Raw genomic sequence first — 12,318 nt, 5'->3', positions numbered from 1 at the left:
TCCTTTTCAATGTTTGCAATCTTTCGAACCATAAAAATCCGTCGGATTGTTAGACGGAGTTGATTTTCTCATAGGCAGAGGCGAAATCCATAGATTGCCTTCATTTAAAAAACATAATCACTGCATAATTCCGTTTTTTAACTATTCTCAATAAAAAGTACAATTTATTTCTGATTCAAACTCATTTATCACTTGAAAACACGATCATATTTGACGGTTTAGAACAAAATCTTTGAAAAAAAAATTCTGTTTTGGACTTGAAAAATTCGTTGTTAGAAAAACTTTTTTCCCTTAGATATGCCCAATTTGCAATGTATGGACGACTTTTAGTAAATTTAATTACGAAACTTTTTGCTTAAGGATGATCAAAATCTGAAATGGCCATTTTTTTTAAATCGATTCTTAAGTTTTGAATCATTTTTTTTTTCAGTGTAGAAAATGTGTTTTCATTTTTTCAACATTTTTTTCTAAAACGTCAGGAAATTTCACGACAGTCCCCCATACAACACTTTTTTGTAGGTCTTACCGTTTTTGAGTTATACGGGTTTATAAAAAAAGTAAAAAAAAACTTTGACCCTTTCCAAATGTTAGTCTAGATCGATTTTGAAAAAACAAAGTATGTAAGGTATCTTAGTTTCACATAGTCTTCACACCCAGAAAGTTTCATTGAATTCTGAAGGGGTACTGCCAATCCCTTTGTCGAGTTGGCGTGAAATCCGTCAATATTGCATCGCTGCCTAGCGTCCTGATGTAAAAAACTGCTAACAAACCCCCACCTTGTCATTTTTTATTCACAGAAGAGAGGAGCAATGTAGCGAAATCGATCATGCGAAATACGTCCTAATTCTTGCCCACGCTTGAATTATGAGTTGAAGTTGAAGAAAAAAATAATCGATAATCTCACTTATGGATTGGCTCAACGCAAATTAGCTTTCCTCACAAAGATTGATGAACAATGTCATTGTACTGCGAAAGCAGCCTGTTGGTAGAGGAGTTAATAGCTGTGGAAGTGCTAATAAGAACACTAAGCTACGGAGCAGGTTATGTCCCATTTGAGACGTAACTTGTAAGGTTAGGAAGCAGAAACAGTCCACCGTAACTGCGTTGGACACTGCAAACCCGGACTTTCCAAGCTAATTGCATATTCTTCGATTTTCAACATTCATTAAAACTAACTTGTACAGCAAAGCAACAAGGATAAAATGGACATGATCGAATGGTATCTAATGGCCGAAGGGAGAGGCATCCATGGGGCCGATTTCAGTGCTTCCAGGCTTTGTTGTTTTTCATCCCGACTTACCAGAGTGTCATCACAACGTACGGCGTCCAGCACCAAACGAACACGACGACGATGGTAATGGTGAGCCGGAGTGTCCGCTGCCGGGCCCTTTCGATGTGCGTCAAGTCGTTACAACGAAGTCGCATCCCTCCGGTGTGGCTCGTGTCGCTCGTCTCTGCGAGAATGTGGGTTGCAGCAGCAATTATGGTAGAATGTTGAAAAATTGACAAAACAAAGTATGACGTTAGTAAGTTAGAAAGGAAGTGGTCATCCGAAGGACATCTTGATACAAAGAAGAAACTTTTCAAACATGGGAAACTGTTGTGGAACTTTGAACAGTTGATGGATTTTCTTCTCATGGGTTGGATTTACAGTTGAGTATTTTTTTTAATAGAGCAATTTCACCCTTATGTTGTAGTCCCGTTATCAATCAAATGTTTTTGAACAGTGTTACCATACAGCTAGTTGCACCATACATCAATATTTGGATACCTGTTGTATTTTTTATTCTTGTCTAAACTTGCAAATGGTAGTATGTACCTATACTTTATTTTATGGAAATTAACAATTCAAATTGAAAAGTACACTTCTACAGATGCCCTTATTCCGCTGATTCTGTCTACCATGCTGAAAACCGCCAGAAGCGCCTACCTTTTTCCCGGGACCGATTGGAGATTTCACACAGGATAACCGTGTAGGCAGCACTGATGACCATGAGCGGCATGAAGTACATTGCCACCACGCAGAACAGGTTGTAAGCCGTCTCCATGGCGGGGGTGGTGAAAAACCCGAACGTCACACACTGCGTAAAGTCCGGCACGTTTGGGTGGTGCTGAACCCGGAAGATTATACTCTGGAATTGAGATAAAGAGAACAAGTATGGTAATTTTAATTGTAGGAATTGAATGCACTAACATTGTCTCGAATTTGAGAGTAGGAAGTGACTATATGGCTTAGTTCTAAACCTTACCGCATGGTAGCGCAAACATAGAACATGTTACTTTATAGAGCTTATAAAACGACTACGATGTTCTATATCTGCAGTAGAGTGATGCAAATTTTGAAATGTTTGCTCCCCTATGCTTAAACGATTTTGATTATGGTAAATAGCATCCTCCCAAAGTTGGAAGTGATTCGGAAGATATTTGACTGTGCACACGCCATTTGAAGTTTATATGGAGATTACTATGGAATATGCCAATCTTTTGTGTTCAGCCCTCTATCTCTTCGTCATGATATTTTATAGAAAAGTGAACGAATTCTTCTAATGTGAAATCCTCCCAGCTACAACTTTGCCGAAGACCACTTTTTGATTGGACCTCAGGATAAATTGTTATTCATCATAAAAAAGTTGGTTTGCATCTGAGACGAGACTCGCGAAGACGGTCTTCTTTTTCTGTGATTGCTGAGTTTTTTTCTTATTCCACTTTGTGTTTATACCAATTATGCGCATGCTGTTCAAATCCTCACATGAACCTCTCAGCAAAAAATTATTGAGTTTGCATCACATCGAATCATAAATAGCCATTTGAGTGAAATTTCATGCCAGCAAACGTAGCAGACATTAGAAATAATTAATCTTCTGCTTAGATTTATCAGCAACTTTGGAAAAAACTGCTCCGCCGACTGAGGTTTTTAATAACAGTTTACTTTGAACACAATACTTTTCACTTTTTCAGCCATAAAAACGGTGGGCTGCATTTGACGTTTCGTGAGAGGGGAATCTGGGCTGCATATGACGTTGATATTTTTCCTCTTCGCGAGTCTCTCTCAGGTTTGCATGTAGCATGCTTCATCAACTGTTCGGCAGGCAACAGTGGAGCTCCTGGCGGAAAGAATAGATCAAAGTAATCCAGGCTACTATGTTCTACAGCAAAAAAGCAGTGTTGCTCTGAAAGTAATTGAATGATCATCCCAGCATGATTTACACTTTGTTATCAAAAATAACAAATTATCCTTACGTCCCATCGAAATGTGGTCTTCGGCAAAATTATAGCTGGGAAGTTTTCACATGAGATGAGTGTGTTCACTTTTCCATATATTATTATGACGAGCAGTTAGAGGATTGAACACAAAAGATTTGCCTTTTCCATAGTAATTTCCATATAAACTACAAATAGCGTGTGCACAACCAAATTTCTTCCGAATCACTTCAAATTTTGGGAGGATTATTTTTATCATAATTGTCATCGTTTAAGCATAGGGGAGCAAAAAGTTCAAAATTTGCATCAGTCTAATCTGCAGTTTCCGCATAGGAAAAATAGTGTCATTAGCAAAAATGCTTAGGAAACAACGTAGTACGATGTGATCAGCTCATAACTCTGTGAAGTCAGTCGAAGGCATACCCAACTAACATTCACTCATTTAACAAACACCATTATGGCTGTTTTATTCAGCATCTTGTTTTATAACATTTTAATAATTTTCATGGCCAACTTTTGTTCAGGCGTTGTTCACACAAATTTGGAGAAACTTTAAAGCATGTCGTTGAATTCCAACTTTATTTTTCAGCTTTTAAAACGTTTTACAAGCATTTAGTTCAGCTTTTATACGACTGGTTCAAAAATAATTTAAAACAAATTAATAACAAAAAAATATTTTTCTTAGCGCTACAAATGTAGTGTATCATGATATAACAACCCCATTTGAAAATCGACTGGATATTGGATTCGAGCTCGAGACCTTTCAATCGTCTGCGGTATGCCTTGCCATCTGCGCCATCAAAAAATTGATGAATAAATCGTTCAGTGCAAAATATAAACCTCTCATAGCTGAATATTGATCATGTTTGAGGTTCTATTCGACATCGTCTAATCAACACATGGTAGGCTAATCAACAACTGAACAAGCATATTATTCAGCTGCTGTTTAGTGCTGATTCAAGCTGAGTTCAGTCGGCTATTTATAGCGCACAGTGAGAAAATTCATGTCAATGATGGTCAAAAATAATGTTTATTTACACAGAGTGGAATCAGTCTGAAATGATTAAGGTCAATATGCATCGAAGCCAAACCTCAAATTTTCAAGAGCTCAAATCTAGAGAACCAGACTGCGCAGCGGTTCGAGCTGAAAACCTAATCGATTGGTCACACGCTGGTGGTATCCAATCGATAAAGTTTTCAGCTTGAACGGATGTTTGGTTCTCCAGATTTGTGTTCTTGAAAATTTGAGGTTTGGCTTCGATGCATCTTCACCTTAATCTAATTTCATAATAAGTTTTAGTTTGTTCAAAACTTCAATTTGAATGATTCATTAACTTAAATTGAAATTCATTTATTTTATAAATTATATTTGTATTTTCTTAGATCGCAGTATTCAGTTGTGAAGTAATGTCATTTTAAATAGAGCTCGCTATAGAAATTTTTTTTATCAAAAGGCAAATTAAATGGGCCACCAGCATAGAGGTCGCTAGGTAAGAAGGAGAGAAATGTCATTGAAAATGTTTGTTAACGTCCAAAATTCAATTTTTCGACCAAAAAATTAGCTCATAATCAATTAATTATTAAACTATTTTCCATTGGCATAATCATTTTGACCCTTTATTCTTGCGATACGCAATCTTGATGATCTTCAAAGATCATCATTCTGCTCCAAGATTTGAACAAGCATGCTTTGAATTCATCTCAATAAGCGGGATCATTTTCAATCCTGATTTTTTCAATCTCAGCGTGCGGGATTTGTGCCAGGATTCAATCTCAGGATTGAATCACTGTTATTCAGCTCACAGGATCAATTGAATTCAAGAATACAACATGCTCCCCGAATGAAATAAATGTTCCTCGTGTTCAATATGAATATTCAACGTTTCAATGGGGATTCGGATAAAGCAAGCCTATGGAACGAGAGGCGTAGCAGTAAGAAAAGCAATAAAATTATATCGGTCGTCTGGAATGTCCAAGAGTTGCATCAAACTACTCTACTGGTTGGCCCGACTGGGGGTCATTACCAGCCTTGGTAAAGTGTATTAAGTCAAATATTTGGTAAATTCATACATGCTCTTGCGGAAGTCAGTTCTAAAATTCTGATAGCATTTTTTTTCATATTCTTTGATTAAAATCAAGGAATCTCGTCTTAAAGGGAAATCATTACAGCACATTATGTAGGTCAGAAGGCTGTCAGAAATTTACGATAGACTCATTCCAAACGTCCTGTCAGACAGGAATTTTCAGACAGAATTGCCAGAAATATCAATGCTGACTCGATTAACTTTACCATCAAACAATTGATCAAGGATTGAATCCTGGGATTCCAGCAGTATGCCGCGCCGCCATCTTTTCGAATCCAACATGTTCTAAGCAATCGTTGGATACTCAAATGCATTTCAATGTGGATACTCAATTGATCTTGGCTGCTGTCAAATCCATTAGGTGGGATTGGGGTCAGGGCTGGCATCAACTCGCACAATGCGCGCAAAGAGCAGAATTTAACCACTGCACAAAGAGGAGACAGACGCACGCAAAGTGTAACAACACGAACACAATGAGGGCACGCAGTACGAAAGAGAGTGTAAGCGATTACGCAAAGAGTAATGCTGACGGAGTGTGTTTGCTCAAAGTGTACACAATTTGGCTCTTTTTACCTTATAACATGGATATTTTTAAAACGAGACCAACGAATAGATGTCGGATATCGATGTCCGTAGTTGTTTTGGAATTCAATATGGCGACTTCCGGTTTGTGAAAAGCGTTTCAAACCCATGCAATATGGGTATTTTTGGAACGGGGCCGACGACTGGATGACGGAAATCGATGTCTGACGCCATTTTGGAATCCAAGATGGCGACTTCCGGTTTGTGAAAAGCGCTTCAAACCCATGCAATATGGGTATTTTTGGAACGGGGCCGACGAGTAGATGACGGAAATCGATGTCCGGTGTCGTTTTGGAATCCAAGATGGCGACTTCCGGTTTGTGAAAATCACTTTGAGCCCATGCAATATGGGTATTTTTGGAACGGGACCGACGAGTAGATGGCGGAAATCGATGTCTGACGCCATTTTGGAATCCAAGATTTGAGAAAATCGCTTTAAACCGGATTTCGTCAACTGGATTTCAAAATGGTGGCAAACATTGATTTCCGCCATCTACTCGTCGGTCCCGTTCCAAAAATACCCATATTGCATGGGTTTGAAAAATTTTCGCAAACCGGGTCGCCATCTTGGATTCCAAAATGGCGTCAGACATCGATTTCCGCCATCTACTCGTCGGTCCCGTTCCAAAAATACCCATATTGCATGGGTTTGAAGGGATTTTTGCAAACCGGAAGTCGCCATCTTGGATTCCAAAACGACACCGGACATCGATTTCCGGCATCTACTCGTCGGCCCCGTTCCAAAAATACCCATATTGCATGGGTTTGAAGGGATTTTTGCAAACCGGAAGTCGCCATCTTGGATTCCAAAATGACATCGGACATCGATTTCCGTTACCTACTCGTCGGTCCCGTTCCAACAATTCTCCCATATATTCCAATAGAAGCTCCTATGGAAGCATTCGGTAGGTACTCAATGAGCCACACAAAGAGTGCGTGTTCACCATTTTCCATCAACACTTTGTGTCGAAGGATACATTGCAGCGAGAGCAGAAACACAAAGAGGCGTCAAAGAGGTAAGAACCAGTGAGAAAGTGTAGCTGTCGCACTGCACTCAAATTCATGATCAACACAAAGTGCGCGCTCTTTGTGTTTTTCTGTTTTCACTGAGGAGATGCCAGCCCTGATTGGGGTTGCCATATACGTGTGGGATTCAATCATCCCATACACGTGGCATGATTCATTGCATGCCAGGATTTGAACTAAAAATGCGCGCGAAATAAATCTTGCTCTGGTGATTTTAAATCTCAGCAGCTCTTGGAAAGGGATTTTTTGAAGACTGCGCATGATTTCACAACAAATTTAGCCACAAACAAAGAATCCGGAAGTTTATAACCTATGTAGCCAAACACCAATTTTCCAATTTTATCCCACAAATCGTACATGAGCACTGACCGGATCTGTACATTTTGGAAGGAAAAAAAGTTTATCATGTTTTTCAATGCTCTCTGATCGTCTACAACATAACTAGGGAAAGTGTACCAGTTATGGCCATAGTGGTTCCCTATTTGGCCATATGCAAATTTTAGATAACTTTTACATTTTTAATCTTTTTGAATGTTTTAACATCAAGATTTATCCTTTATTGTACTGCTAAAACACAAAAGATTTTTCAAAATGTGAAGACATTCAAGATATCACGTATGGCGAAATAGGGAACCACTATGGCCATAACTGGTACACCTACCCTATTTCGAGAAAAAGTGCAATATGTGTGCTCCTTCCTATGCTGCACACGGTGCGTTCTCAACCCAACCTCTTTTATGACGGTTCTCCTACTAGCCACCAGATGTCGAAGTGATCGTTCAGCTTTGAAAATATTAGCCTATTCTATCGAAGAAATTTCCACTTTTTCTTATACGGAACAACATCCCGAGCAGGCGAAAAAAGCTTAGCAATAGCAAATTATAATATGGATAGCTAAAAGTGATATTAACTTGATAGATATAATATACAAAAGATCTGGAAATGATATCTAAAATTAACAACATACATAAAACAAACAAAATTTTGATGTTGTCTTCAGATCTTTTATGTCAATCAAGTCAATATCACGCTTTGTTTGTCAGTACTTCGCTCCTACTAGGAATACTTAGCTCAAATGTTTGTTTTTGTTTTTCAAAATTATCCTACATTTCTGGAGGCTGACCATGTTTATTTTATGAACAGAAAAAAGTTTTGAGAAAGCATAAATTATAAGCTTTGAAATGCATTCGGAACTCAACACGAATTTCTGATATTTTATGAAATTCTACTGCAGTGTGATCGCTTTTACAAGGCTTAATTATTGCTGAACAAAGTGTTTGTTAATCGTTATTTTGGCCTCTATTGGATCAACTGTTCTTATAATATACTGAAGTTGAATTAGGATTTTATAAGATACAGTGGCCCAATTTCATATTCGTACAGGATACTGTTTTCACATCAAGTTAGTAATAAACTATTAAATTATGTATTGAGTTTAAAATTCTTAATCCACATTGAAGGTAATAGGTGTCATCTATTATTTGCGAATCACAAAATGTTTCCATTTACATTCATCTTTGGATTAATGTAAAAGTATTGAATTTATGTCTAAAATTCACCCAATTCCATATTCGTACACCTACCAAAATTCGAACGTACAACATTCAAAACTAAATTTTAAAGCTCTATTTGATTGCTGAAGTGCTTTGTTATGGTGTTTAGATGTAGTGAAGTACATTTGGACAATTTATTAGTGGACATATATGAAATTTAGGTAAAATTATGAGAAATGCCAGTTTTACAATGATTTTTGCTATAAAATCCAATGATTCGAACAGTATCGTTCGTTTTTGTCATTGAATCCAATCTATTATTTATATTCGTGGGCTCTGATAGAAATTTAGTTGGAATGTATACAGTTAACAGAAATCATAAATAGTTTTTATCTCTTTTGAGTTCAGAAAATTGTGGTACTATAGTTTCAAAACTCTTCTAAAATGATATTTCTAATCAATGTACACCAAATTTTCATTCTAAACAACAGGTAAAGGTCAATTTTAAAATTGTCTGTAAAAAGAATTTGAATCACGAACTTCGTTTTACAATAAAGTACCCTAAACTACGCTGTACATACCTCAACATAATTGATGTTATCGCAATATACAGTTATCTTTGAATAAATATTCAAATTATATTCAAAATAGCACCCTATTTTGCTATTTATTGATTTTATTAGAAAAATACAAAATAACTTGAATGAGCAGAGAGCATTGATACACTTTTTACTAGAATATATTTTGTCGTTTTCATCATTTTAAAAAACGTTTATGTTGCGGTTACGGCCATAATATTTATTCTACAAATCTCTATAATCATGTTTGGTAGTAAAATGTAAATTAAAAATAATAATTACGCAATGTTTCGATAGGAACATTAACTATGGATTATGTATATCCATTAAGGAATAAAACTTAGAGAAATTGACCACCATTTTTGGTTTTGGATTTGTTATAAATGTTATATTACCGAAAATACAAAAGAATAAGTTGTCGATATCCACTCCTAGCTACTCTAAAACTGATTATAATTTTTTGAAACTTATGCAATATTTGCAGCAATCATTCTTGAGAAAGCGATGTTGAATAATATGTAAGTTATTGTTTAACTTACCGAATATTTTAGCAAACCACATGGGACAAGAGGTATTTTTCTTAAATTTACTTAAGTTTCAAATATGTCCGCTTATAAATTTTCCAAATGTACTCTACTACATCAGAACAACACAACGAAGAACTTAAGCAATCATCTAGTCCATTAAACATGAGTTTTGAATGTTGTATGTTTCTTTTTTGTTAGGTGTACGAATATGGAATTGGGTCAATTATAGACACAATCTCAATACTTTTCCATTATTCCAAAGATTTAAGCAAGTGAATACAGTTTGTCATTGCCAAACAATAGATGACACCTATGACCTTCGCTATTGATAAAGTATATCGAAATCCATGCACCATTTGATAGTTTTATAACAACTTGATATGGAAACAGTGCCCCGTACGAAAATGAAATTGAGTCACTGTACTTATTCAGCTCTTATTCATGCTTATGACAAAATGTGGAAATAGCTGAAGTGCGACGCAAGTAAAACGTTAGTTCGTCTTCTGAATATCCTTTTATACATATACATTTGTTTAGTGGAATATTGGCTTTTTAGTTGGGGAAAACGTGTCTTGTTCAGCTGATTAGTAAAACAATCTTGACTAGTCGAATGAGAATCTTTGGAAACATTTAATAAGTGGCGATTCAACTTTTGTTCATTCTAATGCATAACGTTGAACATTGACCTAAGTTTGTGTTAAAAAAGCACCTACTCAGCTCTTTATAGAGCAACATTTTTATTCAGCTGTCATTACCATTACTGAACAATAATTAAACATGCATGCTTGTTTGTGGCTCTGAATTGTTAGTTGGGTAGTGAGATTCCAATATATAAACTTCATACACTGCCCATAAAGGCATAACTGTCCCAAATGGAAAAAGCAGGCCTTTAAAAAGTAAGAGGTTGTTGACCGTCACGAACTTATGAAAGATTTCTACTGATAAAAATCCAATCAATTTTCATACTTTTTGTTGCATGTCAATTCTGACATGTTATGGACATTGTGTTTTTTTTTGGTTCGGTTTACACTTCAACACCGATAGAATCGGTCGATGGAAGAAAAAACATGAGCGGTAACTCTTGCTCCCGGTTAAACGTTAGGTCCAGACATGATCCACTAAGATTGGTTGCTTTAGTGGGTTCCGAAGCCAGTTTGAGGTAGAGGTACTTCTCCATGAAGTCCGTGAACTCCATGTTCTCCTCTTTGCTCAAATCGATGTTTAAGTTGCGTGTACAAGTAAACTTAAAAACGTCAAAACCTTATAACAGCAAGAAAAACATGCTTTTCTATTAAAAACTAGTGGACCCAGCAAACTTCGTCTTGCCATCAAGTAGGCTGTTGAAAAACGGCATGGAAAGTCCCGTACAAAATGACAGTTCCGTTCACTCCCGTTTTTCGGACTTTTGCGTTCAATATCGTGGGCTTTTTATATGCACAAACACGTCGGAACACTTTAGGGACATAACAATGGAAGAATTTTCAAAATCCGATAGCCCGTTCTCAAGCCATTTCGTGACATACAAACACCACTCCATTTTTATTTACAGTCACCTCTCCACATCTCGATATCGAAGGGACCATCGAGATATGGAGAGATCGAGACAAAGAACAAATTTTTAATGAACACTAGATTGAAAATCACTCCGTTACCAGGAAAATAATAACAAGCAGACGTCATCTCGCGTTCTGAAATTGGTTTGAATCACTAAAATCTAGTCTAGTAACCTTTGATTATGGTCATATCGACATACGGAGAGAAATTTTGGAACAAAGAATCAACAGGAGCACATCGAGATATGGGGATATCGAGATAAGGAGGATATCGATATACGGAGAGACAAAATGTATGCAGACTGAAGGGACCGATGAAATCATCGACATAGGGAGTGATATCAAGATATAGAACATCGAGACGTGGAGAGTCGACTGTATATAGATAAGACATACCTCGACATTTCTCAATTTTTCAATAGTTTAGTCATGAAAATCAATAGTATTCATTTTTGGAGTAGATTTGTAGAAAGATTTTCAATCGATTGGTGCAAGAATCTTGAAAATCTATTCGGGCGTTAGTAAGTTATTAACAGTCAATATCTAACCACTTTTCGTGACGCGAGTGATTTTTCGTATTTCGAAATTGTACCCCAGTATGTTGCCGTAAGACGTTATCCAACGTCAAAACTAACGACCAAAGTTTGATATTTGTCTTCTTATACTATAACTTTGTTTTCTCTTTGTTTTTTGTTTGTAGTTGGAGTAGCGATATTCACAATGTTTTTTTTTTTTAAATCAGTGCTTGAATCCACCACCTTTATTTATTTCTTATGAAGGGTGGCGAATCGACTGCTATCAAATATATGTTTGACTTTTTCTAACTTTACAATAATAACTGTTGCATCGATACGGGTTCTATATTGGCTATATTGGTACACCAACACTATCCTTCATTTTTTAAATGTTACGCACAAATATGTATTCAATTTTGGAAACACCTCTTGAAATGGTATAATTTCCGAAATGAAAAATCTTCAACAAAATTCTGCTTAAACTGAACAAAAATTGTTGCTCAATAGCGTTCGTTATTTCTTAGGCAACTTTTAAACTGAAAAGCCATTTGAGGTCGATCATGCATCGCAGTTTTCCCATTTCAGTGGGATGTTTACTCGATGCTTTAAATTGCGTTCCAGCAAGTATTTATTTTCTAGTGCACCAAAATTGTGCATCAAATTTTACAGCCTTTCTAGGGATTTTGGTACCATAAAATATCCAAATGCAAAAGTTACCCCAGCTGAATAACTTTTCAATGCCTCTGCGAATGCTCTGCC

The 12,318-nt window shown here is 36.6% G+C and overlaps 1 protein-coding gene across 2 annotated transcripts in view; it reads right to left on the bottom strand.

The window, feature by feature from the left end:
* The window catches only part of LOC5572235 (gonadotropin-releasing hormone II receptor), a 275,945-nt gene that overhangs the window by 83,140 nt on the left and 180,487 nt on the right, over positions 1–12,318 (bottom strand). For both annotated transcript variants that reach the window (XM_001653870.3, XM_021850350.1), the window contains exons 4-5: positions 1,931–2,132; positions 1,301–1,454 (exon numbers count right to left, since the gene is read on the bottom strand). In XM_001653870.3, coding sequence (XP_001653920.3) covers positions 1,301–1,454; positions 1,931–2,132 — 356 coding nt within the window. The remainder of the gene's footprint in view (positions 1–1,300; positions 1,455–1,930; positions 2,133–12,318) is intronic.

The sequence above is a fragment of the Aedes aegypti genome, chromosome 3 (genome assembly GCF_002204515.2).
Source record: "Aedes aegypti strain LVP_AGWG chromosome 3, AaegL5.0 Primary Assembly, whole genome shotgun sequence".
Lineage (NCBI taxonomy): Eukaryota > Metazoa > Arthropoda > Insecta > Diptera > Culicidae > Aedes > Aedes aegypti.
This window is presented reverse-complemented; position numbering and strand designations above follow the sequence as displayed.